The 27,826-nt window shown below is 33.4% G+C and overlaps 1 protein-coding gene and 1 pseudogene across 2 annotated transcripts in view; one reads left to right on the top strand and one right to left on the bottom strand.

Annotated features, from left to right (window-relative positions):
• The window catches only part of HTR7 (5-hydroxytryptamine receptor 7), a 75,907-nt gene that overhangs the window by 40,170 nt on the left and 7,911 nt on the right, over positions 1-27,826 (top strand). The window contains exon 2 of one of the 2 annotated variants that reach the window (XM_074295825.1): positions 25,744-26,496. In XM_074295825.1, the coding sequence (XP_074151926.1) occupies positions 25,744-26,496 (753 nt within the window). Of the gene's footprint in view, positions 1-25,743; positions 26,502-27,826 lie in introns of both variants that reach the window. The other variant, XM_074295826.1, reaches the window with a different exon arrangement.
• On the bottom strand, positions 11,687-13,116 carry LOC141557112 (large ribosomal subunit protein eL6-like; annotated as a pseudogene).

Here is a 27,826-nt window from a genome sequence, read left to right as displayed (position 1 = left end):
GTATGGAAAAAAGGGTCCTAAAGTACATTTTTTTTAATCTCCTGTGGATTCTTGGTATCTTAACATTGTGAAAACATATGAAACTGCTTTTTCTCCTATTTATATTAACAATGTTGGAGTGGTCTGAAAGACCAAGACCAAGATTGGAAAAAATATTTAGTCCTTAATCTTATTGGTCAAATGATCCAAAAGTGTTTATTAAATTGATTAAAAATGATTTAATTTAATATTTTGAAAGATCTGTGATTTCATCTGGGTTGGTACTGTCCTTTAGTCATAAATGTAATCTCTCAAATGGATTTGTGATCTGGAAAAAGGGAGAAAATGCCCCAAATTAGGAAATTATGGATTTTAATTCAAGGCTTAGCTCACTAAATTTTCTCTGCTTTCCGAATTTATTTTGCATGTACTTACGTGTAGGCATGGTATATCAATAGACTGTAAGCTCCTTGAGGATAAGGCCCATTTCTTTTTTGTATTTGTGTTTATAGTGTTAATCTGTAGGAGGGCTGTCTCCAGTCATCCTGATCACTATCTTGCCAGGACCCAGATGGCTCTGGAGAAGGAAGTGAGGCAGGTGACCTTGCCCAGCCCTCCCTCACTTAAATCAAATTCACTTTCAGGTAATGGCATCTCTTCCCTAATGTCATGGGCCTCTTCAAGGACAAAGGACAAATAATAACAACAATGGTGAAGCAGACATGTAAGAAATATTTTTGATAACATGACACTTGCTCTGGAAGTCTTAGAACAAGTGACCTGCTCTAGATCACACAGCGATTCTGCTGCTTCTTGGATTTTCTTGGCTCCAAATTCAGCTCTCTAATTATTTACCATTGTGCCTCTCTGCTTCCAGATATTTAATATCTGAGGTCAGTAAAAACTTTTCCCCCATGTCTTTTTTTTTCATTACTTTATTTCCACTCATAGCCGATCCTTACATGCCATAATTTTGAGTTGTTTTCTTTTCTTGGTCACTTTCCTGAAAAGTTTTATTCATTTAACATAGGTCTAAGTCCTATAGGGCTGTAAGGAAGAGCAAAGCTAGGAGAAGGATGAGTTCAGAATTGTACCATTCCCAAATCCTCTTTCACTGAGTGGTTAAGTCAATAAACATGAGATAATTTAGCAGAGGGTAGTGGCCAATTAGTATTGTTGCTTATTGGCCTGATGCTGATTGATATCTCAGTCACTCAATGATATTGGTGGATAAAAAATAAAAAAAATCTTCTCTCATTATGTTTTTATGTTGTCCATAAATATTTCTGGGTTTCTATCCTTTTCAAATTACTTTACAAAGCCCTTTAAGAATCTCTTGCTCCCTACCTCCCTGTATCCCCCAGGAGAAAGCCAGTTTAATTGCTCCAAGTCTCTCTGCCCCAGAGAATTTAGTAATCATCATACTCAAATAACTGGAATGCTTATCTTTTATGCTTACTTTATTGTATGATGACAACTAACAATGATGAATCCCAGGATCTACAAGATCTGGAATCATTGAGGAGACATTCTGTTACATTTTAAAAAATATTTGCTAAAGTAAGATAACAGACTCATCCATTTTAGTAAGATTTTCCAGGAAAGGTTGAAATAATGAGCCCAGGGGTTGTGTTTTTCAAAAGAATCAGTCTGCAAACCTATATATATATATATGTATGTATACATATATATATATACATATATATATATGCCTAAAATAACACATTACTTTATAGATTGTCTGAAATTCTAAACAGACAATGGGAGAGTGAGAGGGAAGAAGGCAATGGAAGGAGGGGAAGGCACTGATGCAAAGAGGAGAGAGAAAGAGAGAGGGTGGGAGGGAGGCAAACAGAGACAGAGAGAAGGAGGGGAGAGAAAATAAGAGCAAGAGCCAGCAAGAGGGAAGGAGAGAAGGAGAGAGAGGGAGGTAGAGACAGAGAGAGACAAAGAGGCAGAAAGAGAAGAGACAGATACACAGAAAGAAATAGAAGCAATAGAAAGACACAGAGACAGACGGAGACAGGGAAGGAGAGACAGAACCAGAGAGCCAGAGAGAAATACACATAGAGAGATAGAGGACAGAGATGAGAGAAAGAAAAACAAGAGCGAGAGAGAATGAGAGTGAGAAAGAGAGAATGAGAGAAAGAGACAGAGAGAGAGAGACCAGAGATGAAGACAGGCATCTCTTTGTAAGGAGAAAGAAGAGAGACAGAAAGATAGAGGACAGAAGGAGTAGAAAAGGAAAAAGGAAGAGACAGAGAGGGAGAAAGAGAGAGAAACACACACACACACACACACACAGAGAGAGAGAGAGAGAGAGAGAGAGAGAGAGAGAGAGAGAGAGAAAGAGAGAGAGAGAGAGAGAGAGAGAGAGAGAGAGAGAGAGAGAGAGAAGAGAGAGAGAGAGAGAGAGAGAGAGAGAGAGAGAGAGAGAGAGAGAGAGAGAGAGAGAGAGAGAGAAAATATGGTTGATGTAAGGATATAGGCCAATCCCTTTTTAAAGTTAAATGGCTTAACAAGTTAAGTGCTCACATTCCATAAGAAGTGCATTAAATAAATACCAGACAGGAATTTTAAATAACCTAATAGAAGAAACTGGATACAGACTAGGAAACAGAGGAAAAATGCAGGCAGTAAGCAAAAAGCATGACTTCTATAAATGAGGCAATAATAGGGCTTAAAAACATAGAAATCCATGAAAATAGCTTCTGATTAATGGAAATGCCAGCAGACTTAGGAGCCTATGGCCAAGGTCCAGATGGCAACTAGGGGACCAAGTCAGGAAAGCTCCATTACATCAACATTCTAATAAGAGCCTTAGGGACTGATTTCAGGGTTTCTGCCAATTCAGCAGTCTTCTTGCTCTATGGCTAGTAAATCCCTTTAGCTTTTCTACTATCTTACTCCCCTTTCCCACACCCTCCAAAATGGAGGCTTTTTTTTGTAACAGTTCCTTAAACTCTCATCTGGAATCATCTTAATTCTCTTCTGTCTAATTCCTAGTGACTACTTCCCTCTGCTTCCTCCTTCAGAACTCCTTTCTGATTTCAACAGATACTCGTTTTCCTCCTCTTCCCCAATTTTGCTTATCCATTGCATTAAAGCAGTCTTTTTTCTGAGGATATTTTATCTCTCTTCATCCTTTGATTCGACATCCCATTCATTCCTATACTGATTGGCCTAGAGGAGGAAATGGCATTTTTCTTGCTCTGCACTGTCACTTTTTAGCCTTAACTTAGTTAGCATCATTCAATTTCTTTCTTCCATTTTTCCTTCCTTCTTTCCTTCCTTCTTTCCTTCCTTCCTTCCTTCTTTCCTTTCTTCCTTCCTTCCTTCCTTCCTTCCTTCCTTCCTTCTTTCCTTCCTTCCTTCTTTCCTTCCTTCCTTCCTTCCTTCCTTCCTTCCTTCCTTCCTTCCTTCCTTCCTTCCTTCCTTCCTTCCTTCCTTCCTTCCTTCCTTCCTTCCTTCTTTCCTTCCTTCCTTCCTTCCTTCCTTCCTTCCTTCCTTCCTTCCTTCCTTCCTTCCTTCCTTCCTTCCTTCCTTCCTTCCTTCCTTCTTTCCTTCCTTCCTTCTTTCCTTCCTTCCTTCTTTCCTTCCTTCCTTCCTTCCTTCCTTCCTTCCTTCCTTCCTTCCTTCCTTCCTTCCTTCCTTCCTTCCTTCCTTCCTTCCTTCCTTCCTTCCTTCCTTCCTTCCTTCCTTCCTTCCTTTCTTCTTTCTCTCCTGATGTTGAAGTTCATAGTATTCAATTATACAAAATTTGTCTCCTCTTGAATCTCTCATCCCTTTAGCTTTTTCCTTTTCCTCCTGATAATTCCCAATCCTTAATACTCCCTACCATCTACCTTTTCAGCTCTTCCTCCTGAATTATGTAGTGTTGATAGAAGATATCACAAAACTGTGCTGAGTCTCAAACAACTTTACTGTTTAACCTTGGCTAGACCCTCATTGCTTCCTGGAACTTATTTTATTCATCTCTATTGACTTCTTGTCACATTTCTCATTGTGGCTGTCCTCAAACTTTCCTCTTTTTACATCTTCAATTCCATCCTCATCCCTGTCTTGTTTAATAAATGATTTTATTGCCTACTTTACCGAGAAGATTGAGGCCATTAGATGTGAGTTACTGTATCTCTCCTCTATATCTCAACCCCTCCTATATGTTCCTTTATCCTCTTATCTTTCCATCTGGTAACATTCAGTTATCGCCTTCTCAATAAAATCTTTCCTGTTTCTACCACCTCATTGCCTAGAAGTGATTATACCCTCGATTTTTTCATGCCCCTTTGTGTGTTACTTTCTTGTTTATTATTACTATTTAATCACATTCTAACTTTAATAACATTACTAGTGAGTATTTTTCTCTCCTTTTTCTCTCTCTCATGCCCCAACCAAGATGATAAGCTTTTTGGAGAGTAGAACTTTTGTTTTTATATCTTTGGTACTCAGTTAAATAACCTTATAGATAATAAGCTTTACTAAATGTTTGTGGAATACAATTGGCTTGAAAATAAAAATGGTAATAAAGAAGAGATAAGAAATATCATCAGAATAATTCTCCCAAACAAGCAGACTAGCAATTAAAAGGCCTTCTAGAACAAGAAAAAAATTCTTTCAAAATGCATCCAGATAATGACTAGTTTATATAAAGACATTAACCACATGCAAAAGAAGAAAAAATGTCTTGTCTCACTGTACTTTGTGTGGGTTACATCATATTTGGATGGACAACTGTGTTCAATTTTGGAGACCATATTTTTAAGTTGAAGTTGATACACTAGAGAACATCCAGAGAAGGGATCTGGAAACTATTAAAAGAGAGGAGCAGTTGAAAATACAATGGTTTTTAACCTGAAGAAAAGAGAACTAATGGGAAATATAGTAGTGGTTTTACAATATTTGAAAGATGGTTACATGACAGAATATGCTTGTTTTTTTGATAAAATGACCTAATAATAGGTGATCAATTCTCACCTTTAACCTCATCTCAGACTTCTAGTCCATATTTCCTTTTATTTATTTATTTTTGCTGAGGCAATTGGGGATAGGTGACTTGCCCAGGGTCACACAGCTAGGAAGTATTAAGTGTCTTAGGTCAGATTTGAATTCATGTCCTCCTGACTTCAGAGCTGGTGCTCTATCCACTGCTCCACCTAGCTGCTCCTAGTCCATATTTCCAGTTGTATCATGGATTCCTCAAGTGTGGATATTCTATATATTGGCAACTTGCCCCTAAACCATTCACTTGCCTTTATGTTTGTATTTCTACTAGTGACACCTCTATCTTCTTACCTTTCCAAGTTCATGACTTTGGAGCTATCTTTGGCTTTTCCCCCTTTAATATTCTGTGTATTCATAATAAGGAACATAATACAGTAGACATCTAGTAATAAGGGCCATGGTGTAGTGGATAGGGCACTGGATTGAAGTAAAAAAGATCTGAGGTCAAATTCTGTCTTAGAAACTTCTTAGTTATGTGATCCCAGTCAAATTACTAAGTCACTTAACTGATCTGAACCTCAGTTTCTTTACCTGTAAAATGCTGGGGTTAGATTTAATGTTCTCTAAAGTCCCTTCTTAGTCTAAATTTGATTCTATGATTCTGTGAATTACCTATGTATTTTCAAGCTCCAAAATAGCTTTCCTTTTAGTTCCTCTTTTACTCTTTTCCACTGTCAGTATAGCCTTATTCAAGCCTCCATCACTTCTTGCCTAGATGGTGATAACATCCTCTTAACTGGTCTTCCTTCTGTCAATACAGCCCCTCTCAAAATCTATCCTTCATATCACCAATACTGTGAAAAACATGTTTTACTAATTTTTCTTATACATCACTATTACTTCACAACAATTCTTCTCTTACCCCATTCCCATAGAACCTTCTTTTGTAACATAAAAATAAAGTTAAATAAAATGAATTGGCCAAATCTGACAATAAATGTCTCAGTCCATAGCTATAATATACAAAATTTCTACTGAGAAAGGGCTGGTATGCTTGATTATGCTTGATCATGAGCCCTCTGAAGTCAGGATTAATCATTGCATTGGTCTGAGTCATTGGAATGCTGTTTTCCTTTGTATTATTGGGTCATTTTGTAAATTGTTGTCATGATTTTATGCTTACTTCATTCTGTGTCAGTTCATATAAATATTTTTGTTTGCTTGAATTATTTAGTTTTTTTTAATCCCATCTTATGCAAATATTATAATTCATTCAGTCATTACATAATCAGTGGACTACATTTTGTTTCTAGTTTTTTGTTACTGTTAAATTTTTGCTATGAATTTATTTTTATATGAAAAGACTTTTTCCCTCTATTTTTGACTTATAAAATAGAATATGTCAACTAGTGCTATTATTGAGTAAAGAGCTATTTGTAGCTGAATGACTTTTTTGATGCAATTCTAAATATTTTCAGAATTGGAAGACCCAATTCACAGTTTTTTCCATAATGAATCTGAATGTTTATATTCTTAAGTCCCTTTAAAGTATACTATTCGGGGAATTATCATTTTTTTCAATCTATAAGTGTCAAGTGAAACCTCAGAATTGTTTTAGTTTATATTTTTCTTAATATTAGTAATTTGGAATATTAATATTTCTTGACTATTTACTTGTTGGGGAATAATTTTTGTTCTTACATACTTATATAAATTACCCATATGTCTTATATATGAAAATATTATCAGAACTATTTGCCATGAGAATGGTTTCCCCATTCAACAACTTCTATTCTTATTCTAGCCATATTAATTTTGTTTGTGCAGAATCTTTTAAATTTTATGCAATATATTATCTTTTTAATCTTTCATTTTTGTTTCTACTTCTTAAAAACTGTCTTGTCATCGTTATACAAGAAATCTCCTTCCATTCTTCTTTTTATAAAAAAGAATGTGACCTTTTATATTTAGCTCATGTTTTCAATTATAAATTTTTTGAAATATGATATAAGATGCTTGTCTAAAGTAATTTTTGCCAAATTTATCTCCAGTTTCCTCAGAAGGCCTTTGGAAATGAGTTGTTAGTTTGGAAATTTGTGATATTTAACTTATGATATATTAGCCAATTATGTTTGTTTGAATTTGGATTTTGCTTATTCATTTTATTTCATTGTTGAACTTTTCTGTTCCTTAATTATATCTAATGATTTTTTTATTGTATAGACATAATGATTGTACCTCTGATTTCATTAATAAAGGGAACTTCAAATGAATAAGCTGCTTCTATCAATGCAGGATATTTCCTTTTATATAACTTATTGTTTTAGAGACTTGCCTAGAACTCTGAAAAATTAAGTGATTTGCCTAGAGTTACCGAACTAGTATTTGTGAGAGGTAGGACTTGAACTCAGGTCTTTCTAGTTCTGAGGTCAGTTCTTGAGTAGCCTGCCATGTTGCTGTTCCCTAGTTTTCATGCTTTATAATGTATTTTGAAGTCTGGCATAGTTACATGTCTTTAATTTCTACTTTAAAAAATGATTTCTTGGAATTCTTGACCTTTTGTTCCTTCAGATGAATCTTCTTCTTATTATGTCTATTGTATATGTAATAAGTCTTAGTTTGATGATTTAACTAAATATGCAAGTTAATTTAGGTGGGTTTTTTTTAGTACAGCGGTACAGTCCAAATAATTTTTCAATTTTATTTTTTATAAGAGGTCTTTTGTAATTGTATTTATGTAATCTTATGTATGTCTGGGGGTTAATGCAGGCATTTTATGCATTTTGGAGTTATTTTAAATGGAATTTCTTTTTCAATCATCTCTTCCTCAAATATACAGAAAGACTATTGATTTTTGTATGTTTGTTTCATAAACTGCTACTTTTTTTTAATTTAATTTCTTGGGTTAATTAGCTGGGATTCTCCAGGTAAATAGCCATATTGTTTGCAGAAACAGAAAATTTTGCCTCTTTTTTATTCCCTCACTCTTTTTCATGATTGCTATAATTAGCATTCCTATAACTATTATATAATGGTTATAAAATGGATATTCTTGCTTTCCTATTTTCTTATTTATAAGGTCCTTAATGTTTCTGTATTACAAGTAATGATTATTCTTAGTTTTAGATAGCTTTTGTTGCTTTTATAATAGAAAGACCATTCTAAGAAATCTTATCAAGGTGCTGTGATTTTATTTCTCTTGTATTCAGAAACCTTCATTGGCTTCCAATCACCTACAAAAAATTTTAAACATTCTTGATTCTGGATGCAAGAGTCCATCAATGCCCATCCCCTACCTAACTATCCAGGTTTATCTCATGTTATTCCCCTTCATGTATTCTCTGTTCTAGATGGACTGGTGTGCTTTTTTTCTTATTTTGTCCTCATCCATTTATATAGTTTTGTTCTCACCTTCCTTCGTACCTAGAAGGCGTTATCCACAAATTTGTCTTCTGAAATGTTTTTATTCCTTCATGATCCAACTCAACTGCCATTTCTTCTATGAAATTGCTTCTTGCTTTCTCAAGTGATAATGGTCTTTCCTTTCTCAAATATTTCAATAACATTCTACCTGGATCTCTCCTTTGTATTTCTCTCACTCTTTTTTAAAAAAAGAAATTATAGTTATTGATGTTCTGTCTTTTCACTTATTATATCAGAGTCTTCTTGAGAGTGAGTCTCTATTATATTCATATTTGTATTCACAATGGTATGAATAGTACTTTAATGAGCATTTAATAAATGCCTGCTGTGTGTAATGTAATGTCCTAAGCATTGGGGGGAGGGGTATGTGCAAAGGTGAAAAAAAGGGACTTTATCTTTTAAAAAAACTGTATATTCTGCATGGGGAGATATGAAATGAACACAGGTAAGTATTTTAATGGTAATACTATATAATATTATAGGTAGAGTGTGATGGGTCAAGATTTAAACTAAATACTATAGGAATATTTGAAAGGGAAAAATGCTTTCACCTGGGGAGATTATGGGGAATTTTATGGATGTGGTGGTAGCTGATATGAGGCTCGAAGGAAGAAAAGATATTTGAAAGGTACAAATGAGGTGGGAACAGCTAGTAGTCTATTTTGATTGAAATGTAGAGTAAATGAAAGGCAAGTAATGTGAAAAAAATCTGGAAAATAAATCTGGAAAATTAAAATGGAAGCAGATTGTGGAGGGTTTTAAATACCAGTATAAAGAGTTTTTGTTTTATCCCAAATATTGATAGTATATCTTGGACAATTGACAATGACTGAAGATTTTGGAACTGGGGAATGATAGAGTAAGATCTATGCCTATGGAAAATTACTTTGATAACTATAGTAGATGGAGAGATTGGAAACAGAAAGATTAATTAGGAAGCTATGATACTACTGCAGAAGAGATGAGCTGGGAGTCTTAAATAGAGTGTTAGAAGTCTAAATGGAGAGATGAAAATGGATATGAGAAATGTTGTGGTATAACTGTTAAGACACGGAATTTGCTTTGATCAAAGATTTTGAGCCTTGGTCCCTGGGAAGACACCATGTCTTAACAGTTATACCAGAGAAAGGCTGAGAATAAAGGAGTGGTGGATTTAGAGTAAAAGTTCAATTCTAGACATGTAATGTTGAGATATAACCAGCAAGCAATTGGAGTAGCAACACAAAAACTCAGGAGAAAAGTAAGAACTGGAAATAAAGATCTAGAGATCAATTGCTTAGAGATGATTAATGGGACCCATAGAACTGGATGAAATCTTCAAAGGAAGTTATCAGACACATTCAGAAAGAATAAGGCAATAGATAAAATGTAAAGGCATAGCATTGGGATTACAAAGGTGAGCAGATTTCAAAACTGTAGGAATTGTATATTATCTATGATGAAATGATCCAAGGTACCTGAGGGTGGTGGATGTGGACATAAATCATGGGAATATAAGCAGTTGATGCATTGCAATTCAGGATTAATTATTAAAATTATTTAATTAAATTTATTAAATACTAACATCAAGGATCAAACTAGAAGTTCATATAGAGAAAAACAAGTTGAATTTGATTAGAAAGATTCAAATTTGAAATTAAAATATGACTTTAAAAAACTGGAGCTGTCCAACAGTAAGAGAGGTTGTCTCATAAGATGGCAAATTCCCTCTTACTGGGAGGGTTTTGGCAGAAGTTAGATGATCATCCATTAAGGAAACTTTAGAAGACATTTCTTGTAGTGGACTAGAATCTTGTCCTCTCTCCTACTATGTATTAGGTAGTATGCGAAGTATTTGTAGATAGGAAGTTGGGTCATCTAGTCACAGTTTCCCATGAAACTCTAAAAAGTATTTGATTTTATCCCATCTAGCCTGAATTAATGAAGATATTTCCATATTTAGTAATAGCTACTCTGAAAAAAAAAACTTAGAAAAATATTTCATTGAAGAAGCTCCTATTTCTGGCCAAACCTATTTGCTATAGCAATTATCTTGTTTTTTTAAAAAATTCTTAAAAAGAATTTCCTCACAGTTTTAAGTATATAAATTTATCAATCATAATGCAACTTTTCTGAAGAATTTTGCACCAAAATAAAGTTTTGTTCACATTAGAAAAAGGTCTTAAAAGGGGGGGGGAAGAAAAATTTAAAATTATACAACTTTTTTAAAGAGAAAACTTTTAATTTTTTTTGAAGAAAGAAATTTTTAAAAACAGAGTGAGCTCTGGAAAGTGCATTAATTACTTCTCAGAAACAAAGGAGAATATTCAAAACTCTATTTATTTTCTAATTTTAGAATTTTTATTCTGCTGAAAGAATGAATACCAGATTGGGCCCAATCACAAATATAAATATTGTTTTCAACACTAGTAAAGGTAGAACTATATTTGTCTTTAAAATAAAAGCTGTTTTGAGCATGAGTTTAAAGGATATGGGCCAATAGAAAATCCTGAATTAAATACCCTATATACTTGCATTTGGAAAATATCCTGTTGACAGAACTAAGAAGTGTCAGAGTAGGGAATGAGAGACTTGGAGACTAGATCTATATATATATATCTATATACATCTATATATATATATCTATTTAAATAGATATATAGAGATATAGATAGATATAGATATATAGATACACACATATACTTCAGATAATTGATTTCTTTTGTAATTCTCTGTATTTTTTTCCTTCACTTAAAAACATTGTGCTGAGAAAGAATTATGCCCAAAGGGTCCATTATACAAAAGAGATTTAAGAACCTTAGATGAGATGAACACTCAAGGTTCCTCCTAATCCTGCATTTACACTCCTGTGTGATTTTTTACCACCACTTGCACCTGAGGTTTTGTTTTTAGGTTTCTATAAAGTATTTTAGTTATTTTAGTTTCTTCAGGACCTAAAGAAATAATAGTTTCTTTTATGGCTTCTTCAGGGGCAAGGACTGTTCCATTTTTGGTCTTTATTGCCAGCACTCAGTACAGATGTTACCTATAACATACTAAGCACCTAGTAAAAGATTGATTAAAAGGACTACTTCCTTGAATTTTGACACATTAGGACATAAGCGTAAGGTTGCAAGGAATTGTAAAGGTCATCTACTTTAGCTCATTTTACAGTTGAGGCAACTGAGGCTCAGAGAAGTTAGTATAAGCTAGGAAGCATCAGAGGCAAAATCAAAGCCAGTATTCCAGGTTGAATACTCTATGGGTCATGCTATGCTTCTTTTGGTGTTTTAGTATTTTCCCTGAGGTCTATAATGTTGGCTTTTTTTCCTACTATTTTAATAAGATTTTTTTTGCAAGCCATTTAAAACACCAGCTTGTGAGCATAAACTCCAATGGAGAGAGAAAATATAGAATGCAGGTAGCCGTGGAGCTCAGGAATTTTCTCAGTTTGGGATATAATCTGAAAGTCCACTATTTTCTGATAAGTCCTACCTTGCTCTGCACTCTTTTCTGTCAAAAATCTCTCCTTCTTGGTGTCTAGGTTTATGTAGCTTATTTTTGAAGCTCATTTGGAATTTTTACATCTAAAAAGTTGACCTTGGGAAAGATGGCAAGACATTTTTTCTGATGATAGTCAAGAGGGCTAGTTATCAACAGCAAGCCATCTGCCACCTGTTTGAGGAAAACCACTCCCTGGCATGATCAGAACAGTGTCTGGGGTGATGCTAACTCCAAGTCTCCTTACATGCTGGCTGAAGAGCTTTTCGACTTAACAGCTTTCTAGGAACATCTTTAGTAAGTTAATATCTAGACATTTGCAAATCTTTACCAGTTAGTTTCCTCCATTTTTATCATCACCAACCAGCCTTGTTATAGTAGTAGGAATATTCTCTTTCTTTTTCCTCTCAATCCTGATTTTTGGAGTAGCAAATTTTTACTTGTTCAAGGCTCTTGGGGAATATGTCACATATTTACTGATCCCTTAAGCTAGGCCAGGGTTCCAGATCCTATTCTTTTAAGACTTCTTCACATTTCAGCCTCATATTCCTTTTTTATTCTTTTCCTGTTTTTCCTTTTGTTCCTTCTTTTGGGAGTTTGGTCTACTACTTTGAGAGAAGGAAAACTACAATGATATCTTAATGTATTAAAATAAAGAAATTTTTAAAATACTCGTCTCCTGATTTTCTTTTCTTTTTCTTTTTTTATTTTTAAAAAACCCTTTTTTTCCCTTAAAAACATCCTTTCTCCCATTTTCTTTCAACAATTTTTTGTATGTATTCATCTTTGCTGCTTTTCTTGAAATATTAACTCTTACTTTCAATTCTTTTGGCTACTGATTTTTACTTTGGTTAAAATACTTTTCTTTCAAAAGTTAGGTCATTTACTGGTTTTCTGTTCTTTCTTAAAATTCCTTGATTAGATGCTCATTCCATTTTTTTTTTAAAGTATAGTTAATGAAGGGGTTGATCAGACAAGATGATCTCTAAGGTGCCTTTTGGCTCTGACATTTTGTCATTCTAATGTGATAAAATTTCCCCTTAATATCCTCATCCTGCACATCAGTTATATTTTTTGTTTAAATTTAATTGTAGGTTTGTAAATTTGTGATCCTTAAATATAATCTGTTCTCCTCATATTAAAAATAACATAACCTTAACTCAATCCAGTCTGATTTTTAGATACTATCTTGCCTCTCTTGTTCCTTTCTCTGCCAAACTTTTGAACATGTAGTTTATAACAGCTCCCTCCATTTCAAATTCACCCACTCCCTTCTTCCTCAGCATCCTGCATTCTGCCTTTCTCCCCCCACTACTTTAGATAAATGGCACTTTCAAGGTCACTGGTGATGTCCTTCTTGCCAAGCCTAAGAGCCTTTCCCCCCCTCATTCCTCATTATTCATGTTTTTTTCTGCAGTATCTGACATTGTGCATCACCTCCTCCTTGTTGAAACTCTCTCTTTGGTTTCTATGACAATAAGTTTTCCTGAGTCTCCTTCAGCCTCCCAATATGAGTTAACAGTGAGGGGCAGCTGCTGAAAGATATAACTCAAATCTTATATTTCATGTTCTTCAAGAGATATTATTGATCTAGGAAATGGTATTCCTTCCACCAGTTACTTAAGAACTCTACAGGGAAATCACTTACTGAATATATAGAATTCTATCTTTAAAAAATAACATTAAAAGAAAAAATCATAGAATAAAATTCAATTTCAATTTCAGTTCAGCTAACATATGTTAAGCACCTACTATGTCTCAGCATTGTATGAGATGCTAGATATATCCCTCCCCCCCCAAAAAAAAAAAAGTATTCCAGGCTGAGAAGCACAGAGAACAGTTATTCTAGAGCTATCCATGGTCCAGAAACCTAATACAGTTGTTGATAGAATTCCAAATTACAATCTCTTTTAGGATTAGTAGATGGCTTAATGAGTTGTATCCTTCTTGCCTCCCTTTCTAATTTATATTATCTAGTGATCAGACCTCATAAGATGTGTAGCTCCTTAGTTAAACTGGTCTTCAGATGAGCTGTCACTATTTCCATCATTTTAGAAACTTCTAGGACTTGGAATAAATGGAAATAATATTCAAGAATGTAGGCCCACCTCTGTCCCTAATGAGGCATTGGAGTAAATGGACAAAATCAGTCATAGATTGTATTAATGAAATACGGTATCTGCACTATAGGGAGCCTCTGTTGCTCAGAAAGTGTATGGAGCATATGTTATTTTTTTTTTTCTATCCCCAGTACCTAATATGTGCCTTCCACATCACACTATAAAAAGACATAAATTCAAGTCCCACCACAGACAATTTAGTATTTTTTAAAAATTCTGGACAAATCAATACCTCTCAAATTCAGTTTCCACATTTATAAAAGAGGGGGAAATAAGATCATCTAACTCTTAGGGTTGTAAAAATCAAATGAGATAATATATGGAAAGTTTTTTTTAAAGGCTTAATATGTTAATAATCAAGAATTAGCAGCATATCAATTAAAATTAAGTTGAGGTTTCCTTTATAGAGTTGTTATTGTTCAGTCATTTTAGTCATGTCCAACTCTCTGGGACCCTATTTGGTGTTTTCTTGGCAAAGATACTAGAGTGTTTGCCATTTTCTTCTTCAGCTCATTTTACAGATGAGGAAACTGAGGCAAACAGGATTAAGTAACTTTCTCAGAAACACCCACCTAGTAAGTGTCTGAGGCCAAATTTGATTTCAGGAGGATGAGTCTTCTTGATTTGACCCTCTATTCATTGTTCTGTCTTTATAGAATCCCTACAGGCAAAACCAGTCTTGGGCAAAGATTAGAAAGGTGGTGGAATTTGTCTTCCTATCATTTGTCTGTTTCTTCTTTCCAGAAAAAGATCAGTAAGAATAAAGAATGGTAACAATTTTTAGGGTTACTGCCCTCAGGTGTATTTATATTTCAGACCTTCAAGCTAAAGGCTAAAGGAAAGAAAGATGCTTCAACAATGATATTTCAGTCCCCAGCTTTCAGCAAGAGAGAAGTTTTATGAGGCAGTTGACCTTTCCACTGTGTCTTAATATCTCAACTGTAGTCACTTCATAGAGAGGCCAACCTGACCATACAGCTATATTTTGATTGTCAGTGGGAAACACACAGCAATATCCTAGGGATTTCTTGACATTTCTCCCCTGAAATTATTTCAGTAAAAAAGCTGTAGAAAATGTGTCTTTTATATACTCCACTAAAACTCCCTGGGTTGCTTCATTTTGTTGTGGTGTCAACTCTCTCAAAGTCTATGTGTAAAAACAAACAAACAAACAAAAAAACCAAAACTCTATCAGGTCCATCAATTAGCAAGAATTCATTAAGTACCCACTCCATGCCAAGAATAGAAGATCTACAAGGAGCAAAATGACATAGTCCTGCCCTCAGGGAGGTTACATTCTAAATCCTACCAAAGTGAAAAGCCTTTGTGTCTAGGACCAGTGACAACTGTTTCCATTATTGAAGACCATCCCTTCCTGCTAAGTTCAGAGAAACTTATCTGTATAGAGTTTAGCTGCCAGGTGATTTTTTTCCCATTGCATTCAAAGTCAATTGTGAGCAATCATGATCATCATATATGAAGCACTGGATAGAGATATCTTCAGGGTCTATAAGACTTGGGTGATACAAATCCTATCTCTTACATATATCGGCTGTATGATCTTTAGAAAACTGTTTATTCTCTCAGCATTCCTCTGTACTGTCATCTCCACCCCAATGATTTTATCAGTAATTTGTAGGATTGTACATCTACTTTGGAAGAGGGAGTTTCCTCCTAGAGAGTTATCTACACCAATGAAATCACAAGTCTAGTAGATCTCCCCCTTCCTCACCTTCTGAAATGAATAATGGTCTCTTAATAAAGGGAGCATTTACATGGATAAAATCAAATTCTTATAATATACATTTATTTAATATATGTGTATATGTAAGCAGAATAACTGATTGCTAGCAAGAAGTTTCCTTATGTATGAATCTTTTCTGAGCCAATTAATATGAAAAAAGATCAGGCCTGGAAAGAATCATAGATAAATAAACGTCTTTAATAGTTACACATTGAATTTTGTGTATTTTTTTTAAAAGAAAGTTGCATGTAACAGATATTCACAGTTTCACATCTATTCCTCTTTTCCTGTCCTACTGTTTTTATGGAAATACATGTTTCATTTGGTGTTAAGTTCAGAATAAAAAAAATTAAATGAATTAGGTCAGGCTTAAAAATTATTTTGGTTGTCTTGATGTCTAGTGTCTTAGATCACCCAAAGTAAACATTTTCACTCTCCTGAATACAATTATTCTGAAACTAGAGGAACTTAAAAGTCCATAAGTCAGACAGTCAATACTGGAAAAAAGTTAATGTAACAATTTTTAATCATAATTCATTCCATTTTGGCATATGCTAAGGAACAGAGGTAAAGGGAAGGATTAGCAGTTTGACAGTAGTACTACCCCTATACATGGGCTCTATGTTGTTATTGTTCAGTCACATCTGACTCTTTAGGACCCCATGGACCATACTGTCCATTAGGATTTTCTTAGCAACATACTGAAGTGTTTGACTTTTTTTTCTCTAGTAGATTAAGTTAAACAGAGCTTAAATGACTTGCCTGGTGTCACACAATTACTAAGTGTATGAGGTTGGATTGTAATTCAGATCTTCCTGACTCCTACCCAGCACTCTATCCACTGGCCATCCAGCCACCCCAACATGAACTCTATGTTCTTGCTCTATACTCTTTGTATCTGGGATCTCATAATCTTTACAGATTCTTTCACTTTCTAATTCTATACAAACTCACTCTCAGAACATGCAATTTATTCCATTATTTCTTGCTTAATTCTCACTGAAATCTTCCCATACTACTGGGCTACATTTTTCAGATTTTTCTGAAGATTTTCTAACCAGAGGCTGCTTGCTTCTAAATAACAATTTCATTTCATTTGTACCTGAAATTACTTCTCTCTTACATTTCCTTTTATGTCCAATACCTTTGTGAAGGTAATAGAATGAATCCCTTCCTGGGATCTCAGTTTCTTCATGTTTATCAAGAGAAGAAATTTCATTGGTCTTTGACCACTTGATTCTCCATGCCTATCTCCTCTTTTATGAGATTGCATCCAACAGAACAGGGGAAATCCATTAATTAAGTGTCCTTGAGTTCCTCAGTTGCTACATTATAGAAGATAGCCTATCCATGTAAATTTAAGAAGTTAGACAAGATGGATTGTAAAGTCCTAAAAAAAATCTTTAAATCTCTGCTTCTATAATCTTTTATCATAGCCATATTATAGCATGGGTAATTTTTCAACATTGACCCTTGCAAAACCTTCTGTTCCAACTTTTCCCCTCTTTCCCCCCACTCCCTCCCTTAGATGGCAGGTAGTCCAATACATGTTAAATATGTTGAAGTATATGTTAAATTGCTTCTATAATTTTGTCCTCCTTTATATCCCCTGTCCAAATGGCAGGAGATGGGGGAGGTAACCTGCTCATTTCATTCAAGTGGATCTTGTATCTCCCTTTTCCTTTCAGCCTTCTTATATCCTCAACTTCTGACAAGATCCTCTTTACTTTTTCCTGAATTATTAATCCAAACTAATAAAAGCCCAGTCAAATTCATTTATCTAAAGAACCATTCCCAACAATTTATATCAAATGAGACTGGGAGCATTGGCAGCAGGTCTAATTTTCTATGTAGGCACAGATTATAACTTCCTAATCCTATTTTGCTCTCACTCCCTTGGTTTAATGGCACCCCTAAGTGCTAGAAGCATACAGTTCTTTAGCATATAGCATTTGGGCTCTCATGTTGCCCAGACACTGTATTTAAAAGTTTATATTTTTATTTTTAGAGAAAAATACTAACAAAGTACTTCAGAAAGCTGCCAAAAATATCTACCATATCTAATTAATAGGAAGTATTTATATGATAAGCATTAAATGCTAGAATTATAAAACCTAAAGAATCATTGTAGATTTTTCTTTGAATTATAATATTAAGAATTATGCCATGCAGAGTAGAAAAAAAGAAATCTACATTATTGAGGGACAATAGGCTTTCATTAAAGACCCTATGTTACTTTAAATACAAGCTGTAGTCTTAAATGTCATCAAGCTTTATTTATATGGATTTCTGAATATTATAAAGAAAATATCTGAAGTTCAGCAAATAAAACAATTTTAGCTTTAGAATCCCAGAATCTCAGATGTGAAAGGACATCAGCCATTATCCTAGCCCAAACCCTTACCTAATGCAGGAATCTTTCTTATATATCTTTATCAAATACAGCCTATGTTTGAATACTCCTGGGAATGAGAGTTAATACAGCTATATTCCAATGTTCAACAACTAATTATTATAAAATTTCTTCTGCTGAGCTTATCAAGTCATTTGTTATGTTTATGATCCACAGGTTCTAGTTTTTTCTTCTCTGTAACTGCAAAAATAAACATAATTCTTCCTCTACCTGACAGCATGTCCAATGTTTAGAGATGGGTATTATAGGTTTCTCCAGATTAAACATGCTTTTCTCCCTCATTTGATTCCTATATGATATTTAATGATAAACACTTCTTTAGAAGGCTTTAAGGGTCAGATTATCCTGTGTTTGAGGAAATACATTAACCCATTCTGATCTAACTAAATGATACCTCCCTCTCCCTATCTTTTGCTTCCCAGTGCTATAATAAGCAACTTGGGAGCACAGAATCTCATGAATAAAAATACTTTACCTGAATTCAGAATTAGACCAAGTACATATATTTAAAGTGGTTAAATAACTGTGCTTGTGAAATCATTATTTAAAGATTGCACAATTTATCAAAGTAAATGAAGAAGGGTTTATAAGAAGGAGAAATACATTCTCTGTTGATATGTGATTTTGGCTGCCTGGGATTGTGAAGAGTGGTAGAAGGGGGAAGCTTGGAATATTTTCTGATTATTTTAGGACAGGGTAAAGCAAAATATCAAGGAATGAAAACAAAAATTGAAAAAAAATTTGTGTTCAGGTTATTAAATTCTCCCAAACATTTTCTTAGAAGATAAATAAGAAGCAAGTTTGATAATATAGATCATAAGACATAGCTAGACTGGATCTGATCTCAAATGTTACCATCATGGTCTTTTGTTGTTCAGTCATTTCAGTCATGTCCAACTTTTCATAACCCTATTTGGGTTTTTTTGGGGTAAAGAGACTGGAGTGTTTTTCCATTTGCTTCTCCAGCTCAAATTACAAATGAGGAACTGATGGCATCTCTAAATAGTCAAATGTAAGCTTCCATTTGCTGTATCAATTATCCTTAATCATAAGAATCAATGCCTTAAGGTAGAAATATAAAAAATCCTAAAGGTGTTTTTAGCTCTCCAGACACATGCCCCAGCAAACACTTAAATGGGGACTAGATGAAATAATGATCAATAAAACTAAAGAGAAATAATAGTAAGTTCTTTTAATTAGACTAGAACTAAATGACTGGAAGAAAATGGGCAGAAAATTGTAGAGACAGGAGCCATCAGGGGAAGCAGAAGTCAACAGGAATTCTGATAGACAGGTCCTAAAGTTAACAGTATCTCAAACTTGGATTGTCAAAGCAACAGTGGGATTGTGCAGGAGCACAAGTACACTTATCTAAACTTATCTAAGTGCAGAAGCAGTGACACCCAAACTATGGAGGGGAAAGGACCACAATGAGCCTGCTTACCCCATCCAGGCATGTGGGAGGGGAGAAAGTTGGCAGTGATAGTTTTATTAATAAAATTATTCAAATCCCAAGCATCTTTGTTAAGAGAAAAAAAATTCAAAAAGGACAGAAATTTTCCAAACCTTTAAAAATCTGTTTCTGACATATGCCACTTTTATTCACAATTTATAGACTTACAAACAAAAGGAAAAAATTCCACAATAAAATAATCTGATTCATTAGAACAATAGTTAATTAACTTTGAGATAAAGCCTTGGAGGATGTTTTCCTAAAACCCTTAAATCCTCTCTTGCTAAGGATTCTCCTTTTATTGGGAGTGGGACCTAGTCAAAAGTGAATTTAAGAGATGTATATTCATTAATTCAAATTAAGGAAAGATTTCTTCCTTCTCTTAATCTGATCATCAATTTAATCCAGTGAAGGAATGGACTGCTTTCAAGGACATAAATCAAGACCCCTTTGTCTTTGTCTAGTCACTGACCTATTTCTATTTTGAATGAGAAAATATTTTTTCCCTTGAACTCTGATTTATTATTAGAATGGACTAGGCTTTGAAAAGAATGCAAAAAGTATTTCAGGATAGGGTGTTGATTGAAAATTGACAAGTTTTTCTATTTAAGTGGAACCAAGGACTTCAGACAAAGTACTGTCCTAATATTATTTTTGTAAAATCTATTCTAATGGAGTGGGTGTCATTACTCTTCCACAATATGATATTCTACAATGCAAAAGAAAAAGGTTATATCCAAGAATAAATTCCCTGCAAAATTTAATATAATCATACATTGGAAAAACAGATCTTTATTATAATAGAGGGCCTTCAAGCATTTCTGATAAAATAATAAGAAATGAGTAATTTCTTTGAAACATAAGTTCAGGAGACAGAGGAACCTAGAAAGGTAAATACATTTTAGATGTCTACAATTAAATGATGATAGAATGTTTATATTCTAATAGGAAGAGATAAAATAAGTGTCCATCAGAATTCTGCCATCTTCAAAGGTTGTAGAAAGAATGAAGACAGACACCAGTCCTGGGAGTGGAGAAGAGTTTATACTGTTTTGTTGTTTGCAAGAGACAAAATATAAGGGAGAGGAAAATATATTAGGTAAGAAATGAGAAAAAAAGAGGAAAGGACTTATTACTTCTCTTTATTGGGGTGTAACAGAAGAATATATAAAAAATAAAAATGGATGAAGGGATGAATATCTCATAAATCTCATATTATCTAAAACAGGTAAATGAGAGTTGAACATAGTTTGATGCAGAAATATCTAAGAAAGAAAAATCAAGATAGGAAGAGGAGAAAGTTGGGTTTAAGAAGAAAAGTAGAAATGAACAGAAATAATCATAAAAAAGCAAACTTTAATTTTAAATGGTAGATCACAAAGGGAGATTTATAAGGAAAAAAAGAAAAAAAGTAAAAATTGGTGATTATTTCTGAGAAGGAAGAAGGGGGTCAGGCAAAGAAATATGAGCAGATCATTTCATCTACAGATAATTAACCCTGTTAACATTCTTTTTCTTTCCATCTGGGAAATATGGGAGGTAAAAAGAGCAAAAATTATAAAAGCATATGATGGAGGAGAAAACAAAATCAACCAAAAGTGAATGGAATGAATTTACTTATAAAATGGTGGAAAGGAGCTGATTGGATTTGAAAGCAGAATCTAGCAATATACAATTATGTCTTCCACATCACAATTTTGATATTTCATGAGTCAGCATAAGAAAATAAAATGGGGAATTTTAGGGGAGTTTTGAAGAAGTCTTAGACAACATGAAAAGGTCTGCAGATAACACAGAAAAAATTTAGAAACTTAGAAATACCTAAAATACATGCATAGTATTGTATAATATCAACATGTTTTCTTTTGCTAACATAGTAACTATTTTATGGAATAAAATAAAAAATAAAAAGACAGGCCAAATGATTTTCCAGATTGCCATATCCTTAATTTCTGTGATGTGGAAGGGATAACTGTATTACTGAAAAAATGAACTTGAAAAATAATGATTGACACAGAGTTGAAATGAGAGGTTGGAGCAGAATTTATCATGTCTCAGGAGAATTTAAAAAAAAATCAGGAATGATAATTATAACCTCAGATAAAACTGTAATTTAAAAAAATACATGGTTAAAAGAAAGAGCAGGCAGTAGATTATGTTTAAAGGCACCGTCAATAATAAAATAAAATTATCCTTAATGTATAGCACAAAATGGCATAGTTAGCTTCTAAGTCCTGAAAGGAAAAACGAATTAAATTATAGTGAGAAATTGACAGGAAAACTCAAATAGTTGGAAACTGCTTTTTGCACCTTTCAGACCTATATAAATTTAACTAAAAAGATAAATTAAGAGAGAAGTTAAGAAATTGAACAGAACTTTAGAAAAGCTAGGTGTGCAAGATCTCTAGTGAATACTGAATTAGAATCAAAGAATCATTCATATTTCTTATGTGTACACATTACTGTTAAAAACTGAATATGTGTTAGGGCATGAAGGCCTCATCCAAATGTAGTAGACTAGAATTGTTAAATATTCTTTATTGATTAAAGTGCAATGAAATTGGAATTTTAATCAATAAAGGTAATTTAAACAAAGGACTTAAATTTAATGGGAGGCTAAGTAGTATAACCTTAAAAGATACTGTACATCAAAGGACAAATTATAAAAATAACATATGATTTTATCAAAGAAAATAATAATGAAGAAACAACACACTAAAACTTTTGATATATAGTCAAAGTAGTTATTAGAGGGGGAAAAATGTCTGTTTCTAAATGTTTTCTAGAGATAAAAAACAGAACATTGAAATGGTCAGAAAAGAATAAAAAACCCAATAAGTAAAACATTTCTTAAATACACACAAAAATAGAAATTCTGAAAATTAAATTAGAGGGAAACAAAAATGAAACAAAAATTGAATTTATGCATAAATCAAGAACTTAAAAATTAATAAAATAGACAGACCACTAGATAATCTAAAAAAAAGAAAAAATCAAAATACCATACAAAATAATGACAAATGAAAATTTATGACATGTGAAGAAGAAATAATGTCAAACTTGTCAACAAATTGATAACATGTTATGAATGATAATTCACAAAAATATTAAACACTAAAAATGTAAGACAAAAATGGTTAATTTAAATAACAGTCTTGGAAAAAATAAATTGAACTCAAGTAAACTCAATAAGAAAAGGACCAGATGTGTTTACAAGTGAAATTTGCCAAAATCTGAAAAACTATTCTCTAAAATTGCATCATTGCTTATAAAAATAGAGGAAGAAGGCCCCATACTAAATTGGCATAACAAAAATATGGTCTTGATATTTAAACCAGGGAAAGATAAAGAAAAAATAGAAACTATTGACCAATATTTTTACTCAATATTTATGCAACAATTGAATTAAAAATTAGCAAAGATGTAACAACTACATATTTAAATCAGCTATATTGGATTGTATACCATACAATGTTTATTAGACTGATTTTATACTAGGAACATAGGTTTGGTCCAATTATTAAAAATGATAAATAAATTGTTAGTAAAATTTTTAAATCACAAAAATTATATAGATGTAGGTGAAAAAACTCGACAAAATAATGTATTTATGTATTTTAAAATAGAAATCTCGAATCCTATTTTATGCATGGTAAAAATATCTATCAAAAATCAAGATATAAAACATCTTAATTTTTTTGTTCTCAAATTTTTAAAGTTTTATTTATTATACCTTAACAAATTCCATCAAGAGAATACAAGAAATTTTATTCTAGTATCATACTTTCCCCAATATTGTTTCTTAAAGTGGGATCTAAATCTGTTTTGTGAATAAGTATGGTTAGCTACCTTACATTATAATTATAACACTATTACTATACTAGAGACCTTTCTAGTAAGAGCAGGAATAAAGAAAGATTATCCTTTATTACCATCATTATTTGATACAGAAATGTAATGAAGAATATTTCTCTTTATTTTCTTTATTGATATGACATTTTATATTTAAGCTGCACATCCCATCTGGAATTTATTATGGTATCAGTGTGAGATGTTGATCTAAATTTAATTTCTACCAATCAAGTTGTGATCCATTATATTGACTCTCCCCACTCTCCTCAAATAGTTCTTGTCCCTGGATTTGTTGAACTTTCTTGTTCCACTGATCAGTGATGTGAGTTGATTACATTGGTGGAACAAAGTGATTATTGTGCCATATTTCCAGTACCATTTTTACTTCCCTCAGAACATTTTTACATTAGCCACACTCTCTTTTTCCCCTATTTTTTAACTCTCATAACTCAAGTTAATTCCTCCTTCAAAAATCTCTTTTCACACATACATACCCATCCTCTGGAACCAACTTCTACTTTCCCCTCTATTTCTTGGTCATCATTATTACCTCAGGAAAATCTTTCTTTCTTTTCATTTCTTTCCCTTGTTCCATTCAGAAGCTAAGAATGACACAAAGTATAGCTGACTAGTATGAAAAGAGATCTGGTAATGCATCTCTATCAAAGAAAAGGAAAGTTTTAAGGTTTCAATTGAAATTAAATATAAGAGAGCCAGGGCTATCAACCTTGAAAGTTTCTGGAAGACTTCTTATAGAATTGCCACTTAAGTAAGCTTCTATCTATCTCCTCATCCTTCTCTAATTAAATTTAATTAAATCTTATTTTCCTGGAGTAATAGATTTCAAGATAAAGGAAAACATTTATTCAGTTTTATTGGTTTTCTATCTTGTTTACTAGTATTGCAACAGTATTTTCTGTGTGTGTGTGTGTGTGTGTGTGTGTGTGTGTGTGTGTATGCATGTGGGTATGTGAAATGTTGGTTATTTCAGTTATATTAGGGTTTCTTAACCTGGGATCAAGGTTAATTTTTAAAAATTATTATAACTAACTTCCAATAGAATTGGTTTCCTTTGGTATTTTGTTTTATATATTGATAAACATTCTGAGAAAGGAAGGAGTCCATGACACAAAAATAAGTTAAGAACCCTATTAGCTTGGGAATCTAAATACTTTTTATACTATAGTTTCTATAGTATGTTATGTTCCAAATTCCAAAGAAAAGTCTTACAAGTGAACTTTTAGGGAATTTAAACTGTTTTTAAAAGGTGATCTGTGCTTAATAATAAACCCACTCTCCAAGCAGTTACGGCCTTACTAGAAATGACCACATCTAATGCTAATAAATCCAGGGGAAAATAAAAAAAAAAACATGAAGACATACACAAAAGAACTGAATTGGTCAAAGACATTTTATTGTATATATTTATTCTTTTTTATTTTCTAAGGATTTATGTATTTTATTTTTGCTATCTGTAAAGCTTCTAGGGATAGAGGTGGTTTTTAAAACTTTTACATAGTATTCATCAGAGTTGATGATTTTTTTAAAAATGACATTTTGGAGCTGTGTTCTTTGTATTGATAGCCTCAGAATTTAGGACAACCCGAGGTTCCATTTGTCATAATCTGTCATGTGTGATTTAAACATTGTGATCTGAATCTTCTGAAGTTCCAAATGATTTCCTTCTGTTTTGAAAGTTTGATGTGATTCAATATAGAAATTGCTTTCATTTCACCCCCAAGATGAAGACATTAAAATGAATTCACTTGCAGTTGAAAAAATAGCTACTGAAGAAATAAGTGAAAGTTTAATACGATCATTTTGAAAACCTTGGTGTACATAGATCAACTTTATAGACATCTTTCTGTGAACCATAGAGCAACTATATTCAATATGAACCAATGTTTTAAAGGGAATCATTATTGGACTCTTCTGCACTAGACAAGGATGGCTAGGTGGCACCATAGTGCATAGAATACTGGACCTAGCATCAGAAAGACTTAAGTTCAATTCTGACCTTAGACAACTAATAGCTATATGATCCTGGGCATGTCACCTAATCCAATTTCCTCATCTGTAAAATGAGCTGGAGAAAGAAATGGCAAACCATATCGGTATCATTGCCAAGAAACTCCAAATGGGGTCATGCAAAATTGTACAAACAGAAAACAACTGAATGACAAAAATACTATAGAGAGAAACTGACTTATGAAGGGAAAACTCTTGATTCCAGCTGATTTGATTAGATTAATTATGAATCCTATAGATGATGTGAAATGGGAAATGCTTATTCCTCTATTTTGTATTCATTTACATAGTAACTTTGCATTTTTTTCAGGTACCTTGGGATAACAAGACCTCTGACGTACCCCGTGAGACAAAATGGCAAATGCATGGCCAAAATGATCCTTTCCGTGTGGCTCCTCTCTGCTTCAATCACTTTACCTCCTCTCTTTGGCTGGGCCCAGAATGTCAATGATGATAAAGTTTGCTTAATCAGCCAGGATTTCGGCTACACAATTTACTCCACTGCAGTTGCGTTTTACATCCCCATGTCTGTGATGCTTTTCATGTATTACCAGATTTACAAGGCTGCTAAGAGAAGTGCTGCTAAACATAAATTTACTGGCTTCCCTCGGGTTGAAGAAAATAATGAAGGTGTCATTTCAGTCAATGGCATGGTGAAGCTCCACAAAGATCCTGAAGAATGTGCCAATTTTTCCAGACTCCTTAAACAGGAGAGGAAAAATATCTCCATCTTTAAGAGGGAGCAGAAAGCAGCCACCACTCTTGGGATTATTGTCGGGGCCTTTACTGTATGTTGGCTCCCATTCTTCATCCTCTCGACAGCAAGGCCGTTTATCTGTGGGACTTCCTGCAGCTGTATCCCATTGTGGATGGAGAGAACATTCCTGTGGCTAGGCTATGCAAACTCCCTCATTAACCCTTTTATATATGCCTTCTTCAATCGAGACCTGAGGACCACCTATCGCAACCTGCTCCAGTGTCGATACAGGAATATCAACCGGAAACTTTCAGCTGCGGGAATGCATGAAGCTCTGAAGCTGGCTGAGAGACCTGAATTTGTGCTGTAAGGTCATTTATCATTTTTTACATTGTTTTTGTCCTTTTATGTTTCCAAAGCCACATGCTTATTATCTTCTAAGTGCTTCAGATCTCATCCATCCCTTCCCTTCCCATTTTGTTCAATGCATCTTCAAAGACCAAATTATTTTAAGGAGATTAGATAAATTTATGAAGCAGAGGAAAGAGTGCAGGTAAGTAGCCCAGTGGATAGAGCTTTACTCCTCAAATCAGGAAGATCTAAATTCAAATCTGGCCTTAGGTATTTACTGCCTATGTGACCATGGTCAAGTCATTTAACCCCAATTGCCTTCAAAGTTATATATTTAGATTGATTAATATTTAATATATAATTTTTCATTTAGCAAAAATTTATTTTCCCTCTATTCTTATTTAAAAAAGAAAAACAAATGCATATAACTTATATGTATGGTCAAGCAAAAACAAATTGCTTCATTGACTATGTATAGAAATGTAGGTTAATGTATACTTAGAATGCTATATCAAAAATGAAGAAAGAGGCTAACTATTGAGAATAAAGCTCTACTAATTCAGGTGAAGTGAGGCAGTGAAAAGTATGACTCATGAAATATTTTAAAAGAAATACAATTTTTACTCTTTCAATGATATTTAATAATTCTAACCAAACTGACAAGAAGAGCAGACATTTTTTAACACCAGAATTTAAAAATAGATGAAAATAATTTGTAAATGTTTATTAACTCTTGTGATCAGTCAGCAAGTATGGAATATATATACTATGTAAAGATATACCAAAAGTAAAATAATCCCTGGTGACAAGGAACTTATTCTCTAGTTGGGAGAACATCAGATAGACAATTAGGGAAGGAGACAGCATATAATAAATTTAGTTGTGTGCTAGAGATGAAATGGTTTGGGGTTTAGAGGTACAGTTCATAGTTGGAGAAGACTAGAAGGCTTCATGGAAGAAATGGTACTTTTGTTGGATCTGAAAGGACAAGTAGAAGTTTGCTAAAACAGTATTTTAGGAGCCATGAACAGCATTAGCAAAAGCATGAAAATAGTGATTCAATAGGGCATTTGGATTGGTGGTAACTATTAAGTAGTATAATAATAAAGTATTAAGTAACCAGGGTGTACCACAAAGGTTTGCCCTGAGGGAAAGCAAAATATTAAATTGGCTTATTTGGATAAAGCTAGATTATGGACTTTTAAAGAGTAGATTTAAGGATTTGGCCATTATAGGATTCTAATCAGAGATTACAATGAACATTTTTTCCCCTGATGATTAACCTAGAAGTAGAAGATTATTTGAAAAGGGGAAAGTCTGAAGACAGGGAAACCTGTCATAATCT

This window comes from Sminthopsis crassicaudata, chromosome 2, assembly GCF_048593235.1.
Source record: "Sminthopsis crassicaudata isolate SCR6 chromosome 2, ASM4859323v1, whole genome shotgun sequence".
Lineage (NCBI taxonomy): Eukaryota > Metazoa > Chordata > Mammalia > Dasyuromorphia > Dasyuridae > Sminthopsis > Sminthopsis crassicaudata.
This window is presented reverse-complemented; position numbering and strand designations above follow the sequence as displayed.